The sequence below is a fragment of the Egretta garzetta genome, unplaced genomic scaffold, assembly GCF_000687185.1.
Source record: "Egretta garzetta isolate BGI_Z169 unplaced genomic scaffold, ASM68718v1 scaffold10, whole genome shotgun sequence".
Taxonomy (NCBI): Eukaryota; Metazoa; Chordata; class Aves; order Pelecaniformes; family Ardeidae; genus Egretta; species Egretta garzetta.
In genome coordinates this window covers 1527173-1543044 of record NW_009258268.1, presented here as the reverse complement: position 1 = coordinate 1543044, position 15872 = coordinate 1527173, and the positions used below count along the sequence as shown (strand labels likewise).

At 44.2% G+C, this 15872-nt stretch overlaps 1 protein-coding gene across 1 annotated transcript in view; it reads right to left on the bottom strand.

The window, feature by feature from the left end:
- Positions 1-13771: 13771 nt before the first annotated feature.
- BVES (blood vessel epicardial substance) overlaps positions 13772-15872 on the bottom strand; it is a 48028-nt gene continuing 45927 nt past the window's right edge. Inside the window, 1 exon segment of the mRNA XM_035888685.1 lies at positions 13772-13896. Coding sequence (XP_035744578.1) covers positions 13772-13896 — 125 coding nt within the window.

Sequence of the window (15872 nt, the reverse complement as noted above, 5' to 3'; positions counted from 1 at the left end):
CCTGGGAAAGTATAAAGACTCCTAACTTTTAGCTGAAGTCAAAGAAGTGGGACTGTAGAAGTTACACACTGCAAAATAACATCCCATCTCCAATTTCAAACAACCCCTACCCAGTCCACAAGATGATCTTATGATTCCCAGGGGCCTACATCAATTCTTGTCTGCCAGCACCAGCAGGATTTTTCCCCTCCTTCGCACGCTCCGCTCGCTCCTGCCAGACAGGAGGAGCTGTGTCTGACACCCCAACAGCTCTGCTGTTATTCTGGCTGCCACCTGAGAAAGAAAAGCCCAGCTGCCTCATGGCACAGCTCTACAAAAAGGCGGCGGGGGGAGCGCGTTATTAGCAGCTTTCCCGGCTTGCCCCGGCTGACGCTGCGCTACCCCGGTGCCAGGGCAAGTGCCCGGCCGCTGCTCTCAGCCCCGTGCCCACCGAGGCACCGCAGAGTCGCAGCTCATGTTCCTGTGGGGTAAGCTCTTATTTTTCACTCCCAGGGTTTACACCTACACATCAACACAAGGACTGTATTATTTTTCTTTTCTTTCTACAGCGCTGTCAGCTTCATCTCTGCTGGAAATCAGCAATAGATGAAAGAGGAAAATTGGTGGTTTCCCTCACGTTTCCATGTAATTACTAATATTACAAGACCCATATATTTTTGTATCACTCTTCCAGATAGCTCCTCTCTTCAACCATGTCCAGATAGATTTTTTCCACTTCAGCTAGAGTTCAGGATGGGGTTTGCATTCAGCAGTGAAAATTCCCAAATAAGGTTGAGTCTCAGCCGTGGCAGTTACACCAGTGACCTTCCTCTGAAAGGGCGGAAGTCCCCATCGCAGGTCCTCATCTAAAGCCCCAGTCATGGGTCCAGCCCTGTTCGGTGCCCTTGATGGGGGGATGGAAAGTGCCTCAGATGGCATGAAGCTAAAAGGGGCGACTGCAGGCACCATAGAGGATAAGGTTAGAGGAAGAACATGCACATTTAGCAGGGTGCGGTACCTTTCCAGAGGACACAGCAGATCTGCAGATTATTTGGCAGCACTGGAAGGAAGAAAAAAAAAAAAGTAGGAAAACTGTGATGGGCCAGCTATGGAATGCACGTCAACAACATGTAATTGTTGCTGAAAGAAGTTTGTCTGAGAAGGTACACACCAAAACATCTGAGGGAACATCTTGTGTAAGCAAACATATGAGGGAATTTGCTCTGTTCTGGCATCAGTGCTGAGGACCCAGCTGGAGCAGCTTTTCTAGTTGAAGCTACCACATCATAAGGTGCCAGCTTCTGGTACAAGCAATAAATGCAAAAAAAAAAAAAAAAATGCCAGCTATGAGGGTAGGTTGAAAGAAGCAGATGTTATAGTCTCTCTTTTAGCAGCCTCCTTTTACGGGGGAGGCTGGCTCAGAGGGACTAACAAATGCTTGTTCTGCAAGTCCAAAGGAGGGGGAGAAAAAAAAAAAACCCCAACCCACTAAACCCAGTTTCTTTTTGCAGCAGTTTTAAACAGATCAGCAGCAGGCAAGCACCGAACACCCACCTGTCTGGCCTCACGAGGCAGGGATTCCCAGGTGGGGCCAGCCAAGCCCAGGAGAAGCAGGTTCACCCTTCCTCTCCCTGCCCCATTCTGAAGGGGCAGGGGCCATCGGGGAAGAGGCAGAGGAGCTAGCTGGGATCCTGGATGCCTTCGGACTGCCACAGCATTAGCTGCCAAAATTAATCTGCTTCTTCCCTGCTATGCTGCACAGTGTACCAAAATCATAACGAGGCAGGCTTTGACAAGAAATATCCCAATTACCCAGCCACAAGGGCAACACCACTCTGCAAGAGCCATACTGCAGGTGCCAAAAAATTCCTTTACTACCAGCTCCATAGCTGTTACCTTTTTCTCTTCACAGTACAAGCCACAGCTGGGCTTGGATATTAGTACGTTAAGGTTAATACACTAAGTTGGTAAGAAAAAACAAAAGGAACATAAGAAAGTATGTAAGAGGGTTTGATATTCAAAGCTGAAGTTTAATTTAGAGCTGGAAAGTGCCAGATGACAGGAAATTCTCCAGAAATATTTCCCTCTTTGGAAAAGAAATTAATTTTTGCCCCCCCCCCCACTTTGAAAGCCATTAAAATATTTCCTGTACCGTTTACATCCATCATCTCCTTTTTCAGCTTGACTCTGTTGGGGATTTCCATTGCTTTCAGCAGTCAGCACTTTTTAGTACTTCTAAATGCACTGTGTAGCATCATAAATATGATGCTGGACAAGAGCAGAACTCAGATCAACTGCTTCAAGACACAAATAGCTTAGTGATCATTCTTTCCATGACATGATTCAACTTACTCACTGCACAATTGATTTTTTCCTTTGTCTTTCCTCACTAGGCTCCATTGCCTCTAACTCAGAGAGGTGGAGCAAGCATCTCCAAGTGGAAGACAGGAGCTGGGAAGAGAGATGAGAGATTTGAGTTGCACCGTTGCCCATGGTACACCGTTGTAGCTGTGTGCTGCTTTCATGGGAATAGCCATCCAGTCAAGTTGTTACGGGGCAACTTACAGATCACAGAATGGCAGGGGTTGGAAGGGACCTCAGGAGATCATCCAGTCCAACTCCCCTGCTAAAGCAGGTTCACCTAGAGCATGTTACACAAGACTTCATCCAGGCAGGCTTTGAATATCTCCAGAGAAGGAGACTCCACAGCCCCCCTGGGCAGCCTGTTCCAGTGCTCTGTCACCCTCAAAGTAAAGAAGTTCTTCCTCATATTCAACTGAAACCTCTTATGTCTCAGTTTGTACCCATTGCCCCTTGTCCTGTTGCTGGGCACCACTGAGAAGAGTCTGGCTCCATCCTCATGACATCCACCCTTAAGATATTTGTATGTATTGATGAGATCCCCTCTCAGTCTTCTCTTCTTCAGGCTAAAACAAGCCCAGCTCCCTCAGCCTTTCCTCATAGGAGAGATCTACCAATTGTCAAACCAATTCTGTTCATTTGAGCAGTTTCCCCCAGAAGTTTACACTCACCATACTTATTCACCCCAGCCTAGAGAAATGTTACCTCCATCACTTACTCTGGGCACTCTAAGCTCATCTGGCTCATCACCAAGCCTGAAGCTTGCATGAGCTTCCACAGCCTTTGCCGAATAAATCTCTTTCCAATTAACTGAATTTTTTTGGCTTCCCCACTGATATCGACAGCATTTGCACAAGGCCTGGGAGGCTTCTCCCCAGTAGTGGCTGCTGTTTGTCTGCATTCTTATCTTCCAAGATGAAGAATTTTTAGATTTCTCCTCTCCTGAGCAAAACACCACAAGTTTCAGGGTGCTCTCATACATAACTCCTTTCTGTGACAGCATCTGAGAGTCGATCGGAGCTCAGCCGCAGTCGGGCCATCAGGTTGTGCTGGAAGAAACACTCATGTGGCAGAGTGCAATCTAGAAACAGTTTAGGAACAGGCTTGGCCATAACCCTGCCTCCCAGGTCCACCTTCCCTTACCCCAACAAGGTACCTGCAGCAGAGAAGAGTTATTGATTCAGCTCTATTTGCTGCTTCCATTTTTAAGGTAACATTCAGAAGGCCATTGGTCTTCTGAGATGCTTATGATGAGTGGAGAGAAGGCTTAAAATTTAGAAGTCTCCACCCATTAAGACTGTCAATGTAAAAATAAACTGGTTTACACTGAATGCAATGTAAGCAACTTGTAGACGAACTGTAATTAGCTCCAGCTGACTGATTTAACTGCATATAACAAAAATTCCATGGTAATATCCCATGGATACATACTGCCTATGTATTCATGTGCCATTCAGGACACAAACTAAACATGCTGAACCCAAATTTTTGTCTGGTCTGTGCAGAAAACCAGGGCTCTCAGCCCACTAAAAGAAAACAAAAATAAATCCCAGTTGCCTTGTTGCAGTTTTGCTTTAAAAGGTTATTTAGGGGTCTTGGTGTGTTGGCTTTTCACCTGCAAAGTCTCATTTCGCCCCTCCCCCATGTCTCAGACAAGGCACCAGAGGGAGCAGACATTTGCTGCAGAGCATTAAGAATTTAAGTTCTCCAGGAATCACACCCTAAAAATACATTTTCTTGTTCTTTTAATTCTGCCCCCCTCAAGAAGAGCTCATAGTACTCAGTTTATTGCAATTAAAGGATGTCTGAGACACACTAGGACATTTTTTTGAGGGAAACCCCCCCAACTTCTTAAACAAACTCCACTTTTTTCTATTTTAGTAATATGATTTTTCCCCTTGACATTTAAGTAAGGATATATATTTAAACTTTCATATTCTGTAAGGTGCTTTACAACACACCCTGTAAATGAAAAAAAAAACAAACAAAACATTTCTGTCCAATACACTCCAGGCAAAAGAGGCAGTAATTTTTTGGTTATTCCTCCAACATAACACTAGGTGATGTCAAAGAGAGTTTTTCAAGGTCTCTGATCAGAGTTGCTGTTGCTAACTATAGAGCTTAGTAGTGAATGTATCAAAATCTACAAATGAGCAGAATGGTTTCCTTTGATAATGGTCCCTACTGCCAGATTTGGTTCAAAGAAAGAAAGAAGGAAGGGAGCAGAAAACAGACGGGTGCCCAGGCAGCCCCACAATGCTTGTGTGAGCTTCACTTCTCTGTAGGGTTTCCAGAAGAGCAACTCAAATCAAATACCAGCTGGAACAAAGGAGTAAATCTGGCCTTATTTCTAAGAAGGACAAGCCCCCACGGAGGTATAAGCTGCAGGGACTATGCAGACATTTGCCCTGGGCTCAGGATCACTTACCTCTCCCCAGCCTGCAGGTGAGACCACCAGACATCCACCATAGCCACAGTGGTTTAAGCACACCCCGCAAACACCCCTTCAGTGAATTTTCCCAAGCACAGGGGGAAGCCACAGAGGATGGTCTAGCTCAACTCCAACAAGTCAGAGATCACCTCTACCACACCCACAAGTTGATTTACTCCTGGTGGCTGGCCTCATTCCTCTTATCACACCCAGCTAAACGAGTCAGCCGTCTCCACCTGGACTTGCCTGATGCCGCTGGGCCTAGTGCAATCCCCATGTTGAGGAAAAAAACCCCTGTTCCTCCAGCTCAGCTCACAGCTTGGTTCTGGCTGTGTTTCGGCACAGGATGATGGCTGTGTGCTCCAGGAAAGGGAAACAGCAGTGGAGGTGTGATGGGAAAAATGTCAACAACAACACTGTGATTTTAAGACATTTAACTCATGTTTAAAAAGATCTCTGTAAAGTCCTGCCTCTGAGCAGTACGAAGGGTTTCTGTCTCGCCTCCCCTGGAGATGACTGCATGCACCGTGCCTCCACACTCATCCCAAAGCCTGTAGAAACCAGGACACCACCACCTTCATGTCCCATTTAGCCAGGAGCAGATGTGCTACATGCCCTTTCTAAGCCTAAGCCAGCCACCCAGCCTAAGAGCAGTGCCACCTGCCAGCTCTCCTGAGTAGCCCTGCGTGGAGAAGTAAGTAGCCCAGGGGACCAGGTTATGGACTGGACTAGAAAACTAAATTTGGGGCTTTTTGAAAGGGATTCCCTCCTGCCTTATCCCCTCTTTGTAGTCCTATGACAGCTTTTGAAAAATTGTATGAGGAGGAAAAGGTGGAGAGAGAAACACAGATTGGTGTTTGGTTTTCTCAGTCAGCTTTCACAAGCAGTAGTAGCCTCAGAAATTGTTCTTGTTGAAAGCCAAGCAAAGCCTTTTCAGACATGAGTGACCAAACCCTGGATATTTTTAGCCAAAAAAGGTTTTTATAAAAAAAGGCTTTTCATAAAGATTTTTCTCTAAGAACTTTTCAGAAAAACATAACTTATGAAACCAAGATGGAAAACCAGTGCAGAAAAGGTCTGGGTAAATGGTGAAAACAACTGAGGAAAGGAATGAGATTACAGGAAAAAGCAATGAAAAACGTTTTAGGACTAAGCCAGCTCAGTAGCGGCAGCAATGGGATAGGAAGTGAGTGGGCTGGCACAGACTCAGAGGGCGGCTGAAGGTGGAAGGCACCGCTGGAGCCCAACCCCTCTGCTCAAAGCAGGGTCAGCTACAGTAAGGTGCACTGTGTCCAGCTGTGTTTTGAATACCTCCAAGGACAGAGACCCCACCACCTTTCTGGGCAACATGCTCTAGCGTTTGACCACCCTCACAGTAATATTTTTTTCTTACACTTAAATAAAATTTCTTGTATATCAGTTTGTGCCATCACCTGTTGTACTGTCACTAGACACTGCTGAAAAGAGCCTGGCTCCATCTCCTTTATTTCCTCCCATCAGGTATTTACATACATTGGTAAGGTTCCCCCCTGAGCCTCCTATTCTCTAGGCTGAACAGTCCCAGCTCTCTCAGCCCCTCCTTGTAGGACAGCTGCTTCAACACCCTAATCATCTTTGCGACCCTTTGCTGGACTTGGTCCAATACGTCCCTGTCTCTGCTGTACCGGGGAACCCAGAACTGGATCCAGTATGCCAGATGTGTCTCACCAGTGCCAAGGAGAGGGGAAGGATCACCCCCGCCTTGACCTGCTGGCAATGCTCTTCCTAAATGCAGCCCAGGATACTGTTGCCCCTCTTTGCTGCAAGGGCCTATTGCTGGCTCATGTTCAACCTGGTGTCCACCAGGACTCTCAGATTCTTTTCTGTAAAGGTGCTGCCCAGATGGTTGGCTCCCAGCATGTGCTGGTGCATGGGGTTGTTCCTCCCCAAATGCAGGACTCGGTGCTTCTCTTTGTGAAACTTGGGAGGTCCCTGTTGGCCCATTTCTCCAGCCTATGCAGGTCTCTCCAAACAGCAGCACAACCATCTGGTCTATCAGCTACTCCTCACAACTTTGTGTTTTCTGAAGGCTTGTTGAGGGTGCATGGTGTCCCATCATCCAGGTCATTAATGAAGATATTAAACAATTATGTCTCTGCCACTGACTCTAGAGGTACTCTGCTACTACCTGGCCACCATCGCAACCCTTCTGAGCCTGACAGTTCAGATGGTTTTCAGTCCACCTCACTCTCTGCTTATGTAGCCCATATTTCATCAGTTTGTTTGTGATGTTATGGCAGACAGGGGTCAACAGTCTTGCTAAAGTCAAGATAAACAACATCCACTGCTCTCCCCTCATCCACCGCGCCAGTCAGTTCACTATAGGCCATGAGGTTGGTTAAGAAGGATTAATTTTCATAAATCCATATTGGCCACTCCCAATCACATTCTTGTCCTTAATGTTTGGAAATTGTTCCCAGGATTATCCACTCCATCCCCTCCAGGAACCGAGATGAGGCTGATGAGCTTGGAGTTCCCCAGATCCTCCTTCTCGCCCTTCTTGCAGCTACGCCTGACATTTGCTTTCTTCAAGCCCCCAGGAACCCGTTGCCAGCAGGTGGTGGGAGTTGCCAGGGGAGGTGATCCCTCCCGTCCATTCAGCGTGGTGGTGAGGCTACACCTGGGCTACTGTGCCCAGTCCTGGGCTCCTCAGTTGAAGAGGGACATGGGACCTGTCTACCTTGGAAGACTCTCCACCATGTCCTAGAACTGAGCCCCCAGCAAGCAGGTCAGGTTGGCAGCTGGGGATCTTCTAGAAAGAGAAATCCGTGTTCTTAAGCTACAGTAATTTTTTTGTGCAGCAAGCACACAGTAAAGTGAAAAAAATGGAGGATTGGTTTGTGTTTAGCGACACCTACATTCTCACCCTTTTCCATTTACATCAACCTTCCCAGCCTGAGCAACCACAATCAGATAGCTGCCCAGTTTTTCCTTTATTTCTCTCTGGACAAACCTGTCATCTTAAGGCACCTCTGCATGAATGGAATAAGGACAGAAATGTGCTTTCATGCTGTTAAGAGCATTTTCTTTGCTACCAGTTTTTCTTCACCCCTTCGTCACAAGCCACTTTGCCTACCGCTTGTGCGTTTTACATCATTTGGAGAGAAGCCCAAGTACACTGAACAATAAAAAAGCACAACGTAAACCTCCAGAGGATGGTGTCATCAGGGAAATTATTTTAAAAAAACTGAAGGAGAGCACGCTTTCTTCAGCATTTAAAAGCTTAGAAGAGTCACAGTATTTTGGCAGACAATGTCTATACTGTTATTAAATGCCTTAGCCTTCCAGAACGGAATAGAGCACCAAGTAGCAGTGAACACAACAGTGCTGGTGCAGTAGCACGCAAGCAGCTGCCTGTCAAGAGGCATTGCTTCTGATCCATTCTTTGCTACAAAGGATGACGGGGAATTGTTCTCCCAAAAGCACTTTGCACAGGAAATGAGGATGTGGCTGTAGCAGATATTAATCCCCCAGGAGAAAGTCAAGGAGGAATTCAAGGATGGTAAATTGCAGTGGCTGGACAGTTTTCATCTGAGGCATCCATGAGCTACAGTAGGTGTCTGGAGACTGTAACACAACTGGCATCCGTCCCGTGATTTCTACTCAAGCTCTGATTTTTGCGCCTTAAAAGGGTTTCTGGAAAAGAAAGCAGGTGCTCTCGGGCTTCTAGAGGTGTTCAGCAAACACACAGGCATGGCACGGCATGGCTGTATACTTCGATTTGTACCTTATTTTATGCTCATTAAGTGCTAAGTAAATGTTCTTGTGCACCAAAATGTGGCTGATATTTAAGCTCACTGAAAATGCTTTATTCTGCCTGTAGCCGTAACAACTTTATCAACTGAAAAGCAACTTGTTCTGATAAATGGGCCAACAAGAGCCCATCATTGCCACCTTGTCGAGCCACTCTGCAGTGCTCTCCTCTTTGGAAAAAAGCGTAGGGACTGTATTGCAATCAATACCCAGCGATCCTGCAACTTTTGCTTTCGTACTGCCTCTCCGCACTCTCCAATGACTCGCATGTTATCATCCTCATCGTGCTCTCAGGAAGTTGAAATGTCAGAGCTAATTAATTAAGATGGTTTGCCTTCTCTTATTAATCCCTTAAGGACTCAGAACCCATTCCCCTCTAACCAGAAGCAGCTGTGACCAACACCGTGCGAGAGGCGGAAAACCATTTTACTGGGAGGCACTTCCTATGACCACCTTTCTGAAACAGTAAGGAATGTAACTGTTGCGGTGAGTCCAGTGGTAATGTTAAAATGTGTCACTACCATTTCCCTTCCCGAAACTCCATCCCAACCATCCATGATTGTATCTGTGCTGGCCTATCATGCACAAAGCTGCTCATGAAATTGCTGCTTTCCGCATATGAAGATACTTTGAGGCTTTACTTTCAACTGCCTAAATGCCAGAAATTTACTGAAGAGCCGAGCCCCTGCCTTTTAACTATGTCAGCATTGCTACTCTTACACTTTTTTTTACTGAAATGCCTCTTTTGTTAGATCTTTGTTTTGCTTTCTAATGCATATATCAAATAAAGTAGCCTATTTTCCATAAGGAGATTATAATTAAGTTCTACTTATTTCCTAAAGGGAAACAGTATAGGAAAAAAATCCAGTATTTTAGTATTTGCATACCAGTTCAACACATTAATTTTTCTGAATTAACATACATTGGGTTTGTTTATAGAACGACCATTAAAAAACCACCGTTATCTAAACTACATTCACATTATTGAAATAGTTTTGATCATTGAATTAACCGTTTCTAAGCTTGCTATTTACCGCAAATATCCATTGCGGACTACAACCTGAGAGTTGGTTTTCAGCCTATAAGAAACGTGCTGTGGGTAGCGATGGCAGCTTTCTTTACATTAACCAAGGTCTAGAGGTTCACCAGCTCTGCAGCTGGAGCGTTTTTTTACATGGCTGACTTTTTGAGCGCTGGGCTACAACTCATTTTCTGAAACCTCTTCTAAACACCCAAATTAAATCAAGCTTTGGACAATTCTTCGAGGTGCATTTACCTCCTGGGGTAGGAGTGGGAAAGCTCCGGCGCGTGTGAGCTACAGCTGAAGAGGTGCTGGGTCAGCCCCACGTGCAGTTCGTTCCACACGATTTAAGAGCTTTGCTGATGAGAGCAGGACAGAGCCTGATAGGCACCTCTAAGACAATTCTTGATAGACCTAACTGACACCTTTTAGTTCAGTCTCCCTGGCAAACATGTTACCCAATATGCGCTTTACTATATTTAAATAAATGCACTGAAACCACAGAATTCTTGAAAAAATTATAAAAAAAACCCATTTTGGTGAAGTATCTGCTTTTTTTTTTGCCCCGACAGGCATTCTGGTCAGTAAAAAGAACCATTTGCTAGTGTAATTCACATCTGCTGTGTAGTTACAGTTAGGATCAACAGGACGTGATGTTATGATTTTAAAATATATGTTCTTCTATGTTTGATTTGCTAGTCACACCTTGAAATGAGCTAACAGTGGGGTTACAGCCCATCCTCTAGCCATGCACACAACGCTCCTCCTTTAAATCTGAATTATTACAGGATGCTTTTCCTTACCTTCTGCAGCAGCCATGGCAAGGGGTGCCTCATTCAGTACAGAAAAGCAGGCTACAGCCTATTTTAATTTCTGTTGTCTCAGTAACAACTCAACTGGAAACAACAGGAGCAGAGGTGAACAGACTTTGCAACTTGTGTTTACCAAGTAAACTTATTTGCTATTCATTTTACCCATTCATCAGGAATTTTAAAATTTCCAGTTACATATTCTTAGGTAATAAAATGTATTGCTTCAGGTAGACTACCAGAGTTATTAACCATTATTTGGAGTGTTGTTGCCGCAGTATCCTTAGCACAGGTGATGTTTTGCAGGCATAAAGATGACTCGGTTCTTGTTCCCAGCAGACAACAATTCACGGTCCTGAAGCTGGGATACGCGGCAGGCACACAGAGCTCCGCTCCTGCAGGGCCTCCCTGATTTATAAGACAAGTTCTACTCAGGAGATGCAACCTCTCTGGACACTGAATATTGCTTGAATTGATAACGATACATAAGAAATTATTCTGCTGGAAAGGGAAGAAGGAGGAGGGTAACTGCTATTTTTACTTCAGCCTCTCTGGGTTTTCTGGTTATTGTTAGACTACATGGGCTCTATGCCACCGGTTTGGTTTTCCTCTTCAAAGGAGTCTGAAAACCAGCAGAAGTTAGAGAGAGTTACAGCAGGACAAGGACGTGGTTCCCTGCATCTGCTCAAAAGTAAAATAATCCTCATTTCCTCTCCTACTCTCCCAGTAGCCGAGAGGCAACCTCAAGATACAGCTGCTCTTTTTTTGACATTGGCCCAGCAATGATGCATTTGCTCCTGACATATAAAAGATCTTTTGTTTGTAACCCAGGAGGGAGAGAGGGTTTACATGTTTTCAACATGGTCAAATGAGTTTGTTAAATGTTACGCAGTGGCACCCTCCTTCCGATGGGCATGCTTTATCCATGAGGATCGTTTTATCTGGAATGGGAGTAAACCCTCACTTCTCACGCAGAGCTTGGAACCACTGCTGGGAGCAAGGAAGCCTTCACCCACTGAGCCACGTGTCTCTCACCATCGCGTTACTCCATAGTCAACTGCTTGGGAACAGCTTTCGTAAAACCTGCAAAAATACACAGAATTGTTTTCTTTACAAAAACCTGGCTGTGTTGTCATCCAAAAGGAAGGTAAGCATGTTAGACATGATTCTCACATGTCACCACGTTCCTGTAACAGCACTTCTTAGTGGTTTTGACTCCATCATTACAAGATTTCCACTCATTTGGAAGCTGACCCTGCTTTGAGCAGGGGGCTGGATCAGATGACCTGCAGAGGTCTCAACCTGAATAAGTCTATAATTCCATAATTTATCCTATTGAAATGTTCTGCGAGTATTCTTTTTATTAAAAGAAACAGGACATCAGAAAACCCAAACTTTCCACCAAGCAGTTGCTGGAGTTACGAGGATACATATTTCTCCCTTGGTATGCATTTTGTTGCATGGAGAATGTTTCATATTTTTCTAATATATTTATTTTTCTTGTTTTCTATGGTATTTTTGTTCACCATGTAATCTGTTCAGTTGCTAGTATTTGACAGTCAGCTCCTAAAAATGTGGTATAACTTAAGATACGCATTTATGTTTTAGTTGCTGAATCCCAGTTGTACCCCAGCAGACTCACAACTTCTCCTACCTGTCATGTGGGTGTATCAAACCAGTGGGTTTAAAAGCTGTTCCAACTAACGCTTGTGCCTAAGTTAAAACAGCTGCAGGAGGACTCCCTATTTTCTGCATGTAAAGACTTTCATAACATCAGGTCAGATTTAGACGATAAACTACATCAACTGCTTGCTTTTGCGTATGTGTGGCATAATGCTACGTTATATCTATTTGCACAAACTAGCAAGTATGTCTCACCTCAGGGCAACGTCTTTTAATAATGCAGAACTGACTGAACCACGAGACATATTGATGTAATATTAAACACTGGATTTAAATTCACAGAAGCAGGACTGCTGACAGTGCAGGTCAAACTTCCAATCGTTTATCTGCACATTTTGATGTTGCACGAGCTTTTGAGGAGGGAATAAATGGGTCACGTAAGTCAGATGCAGGCTGATTCAAAGACGCTTTGTCAGGATAAATTTTAGAATTAAAATGGAGTGACAGAAAACAGAGCAAACCCAGGCTCTGACACCTCTGACTGCTTGAGAGTTTATGCCAAACTCCTGTTATTGTATGTATCGGAGTGTTGTGCAATCCCATCAATGGAATAGTAGCTATTTTCTGTTATGTTTAGTTAAAATATACTATCTGATGCACAACAGATTTCAAGAATTGTCAAAGCACAGAAGGACAGCTGCCATCTAGGTGTCTCCACACATCACAGACAGGATGGCGCCAAGTGCCTGTTTGCAAAGGCTTCCCAGTGTCTCCCACTGTAAGACTGTGCTTTACTGCACTTGCAGCTACCCAGGCCTGAGAGTTTGAGCCAAATTTCCTGGACCAAGTGGCATTTGTACCTCACGTATTGCCGCGTGGAAAGATTAATCCGGAACAACTCAGTCATTCCATGGATAAGACTAATGAAAAGCATGTTGTTTTGCCCATCTTAAAAAGGCAAATCAAGAAACCACAAGGGGCACCTTTCCTTGAGAGGCACTAGACCCGTCACGGCTTTGTGGAGAGATGCGTGCGTGGCACGGATGGGCTGCGTAGCGTAGATGTGACCTTGGTAGCCTTTGTTAGGCTTTGTCCCGTGAACAAAACAGAAGCGGTTGCCTAAGGCTGTAATACAGTTACCTAAAGAAGAAAAAGGTTGGAAAGGCAACATTACATTTAAATATTTGTCAAAAAAAAAAATTTCAAAGGCATTATTACAATTGCAGAGTCAAGCAGTCAAGTTAGGAATTAGAGGCAAATACCTCCCAAGAGGTGCAGAAGAGCGTGCACTATTTCACGTGAGACTCTCACAATGACAGGAGGTAACAGCAACACGGCTTTGGAAATAGTTTCAAAATCTCCCACTGAAAAGCATCAAGACACAGGCTTCTAAGAAGCTTAGGGAAATGAAACTGGGGATGTTCTGCTCCAAGTAAGTCTCTATAAACTTCAGGCTAGTCAGCCACTTAATACTAAATTTACGATGGCAAGAGTCGAAGTAGAAATAAAGCAAATACCCATGTCCAGAAAACAAAAAAACCCACCACATAAAAGTTTTAGCATCTTTTAATTTATTTTTTTTTATTTGGAAGTAAAATAAAATGTGACATTTCCATCTAGAAGCCACTGACATAACGCTGTGGTAAATTCAAACACGGAGAGGTGGTTTTAACTTTCAGATTCCTCCCAAATTCAGCTTCTCCCTCTTGCACTGGAGCCTGGTACAAGCTCTGATGCACCTGAGGACCCATCTGTTTAAGGCAGCCGCTGGAGTTCAAGCTTATCTGCAGATGGTGCTTCAAAGACATCATCTTCGACACTTTCTTCTATTGGCTTCATTTTTGCCGAAGTTCTCAGGTAGGGAGATGTCCGGCCCGGGCCTGCCACAGTTACAAAGAAGTTATCGATTAATTTAGCAACACATACCTGCTACATACACCTATTTGTGGAAAAGTCTACACAACCTGGTGATCCTGTCCTAGCTCCCTCATGAGAAGATTTTATAAGTGAATGTTTCCTTGTTGCTTGGCCACAGGCATCAGGAAATCCCAGACGTGGGACAGCCACGCTGCTACAAACCAGCAATGCCTCCGAGGGTCAAACCCTGCGGCCAGCTACAGGCACAGTATTCTCAAATTCAGTGCAGGTCCTGACCGCATGAGGTGCCCAACGCTGAGTCCCTGGCAATCGTTTTCTCAGTGTTACACTCACCCACTAGTTCTCCACAAACGACAACATGAATGGTTAAACACAAACGGTACGTGCATGCGCACACTCGCCTCGCCTGTGAAAAAAATTCCTCGGAGTACTGGGCAAACCTCGGGTAGGTACACAATCACACAATAATGTAAAATTTATCAAAAATATAATACCCCCATAAACAACCATAGAGAAAACAAGATTAATGGGTGAAGGCCATTAATTAACTTTTGGCTGACAGTGATTTCATTGCTCCAAAATAATCTTTTAGAAAAGCAGCAACTCACAGAGCTTGCCGGAATGGAGCACACACCGCAGCCCTTGCTGGTAAGACATTAAATGGAATTTTTGTGCAAGTTACCGCTGCAGACTACCTCTGCTGTAGTTACATTTTTAGCACGAGGGTTAAGCCAGAGAGCTCCTTTGACATCAGCCAACCAGGTTTATTTCTCATTGCCCACTCTGAAATTGCATCTGCACCTTTTTTTTCCTCTCAGTACCCTTCTCTAGAGTTAAACCACCACAATGGCACAAGATTGTAAGCGGCTACAGTACGATGACCAAAAAGAGTAGGGAAATCTTTGAAATACCATTTCAGAAGAAAAGAGCAAGAGGTAGTGGTCCTGTCTGAAAGATCGTCTGTATACAAGCTAAAAATTCAAATTTTCTTGAAAAAAACACCGATAGCCATAACATATTCTTATTGCAAGGGCTGTTCTTATTACTTTAAAAAAAGTTTATCAGACATACAGTAAAGTGCTCTGCTAAGGAAGCCTGTGTATGAAGAAGGACTCCTTTGTGCTGCATGTGTTACACACAGAGAACAAAATACAGCTACAGGCAAGAGCAGCGGGTTATCGTATTACTGCCCTTGTAAGTCACATTCACACAAACACTGTTTGGAATTAGCTTTTTTGAACTTTTCATGTTAAAAATGTATTAGTATTTTCTTTTAACATTCAAAAACTACCATGATAAAGGGTTATTCACAGACATTTTTAAATACTGGAACTGTTAAGCACTTCCTTTTTATTACTTTATTGCTAGCTTATTACCATTTTTAGACTAGTTCTCCTTCTTTTTAAAGCACTTAGCTCTCTCCAGAAATCAGAAGTAAGAAGCCATAAGTCGGTCAAACAGGATCCAATATTGAGCCTAATACTGTCAAGTTGTTTGGTTCAAAGACTGGCCCTTATTTTCTCCAAACGCAAAACCCCTTGTCTACTGATGCCTCTATCCAGTGTCGGACAGATGTTCAAGAGCCTGAGTCAGACCCTGAACCCAGGCCTTCCATACACTACTCCACTGCCCCCTCTCGAGGACCGAAGCCCAAATACCTATTAAAATGGCATTTCCCATGAAACCCAGTCCTGCTTTCAACCACCAGCTGGGTATAACTTAGGGAACGCACATAATGAGACAATACCAATAAAAGCATTACCAGATCAAAGCTTTTCTACATTCCTGCCTAGCTTAGAAGTTTGCAAATACAGATTCATAGCCCAGCAAAATTGAGTGATCTAAACCAAGCACAGGAAAAGAGACCGCATCAATAATAAGCAGATGAATAACTATCACGCAGTAGAATCACTGAATAGAAACTAATACTGAAATGTTTTTTGAAGGACTGAAAGTTAGGTGAAGCTGCTCTTGTAAT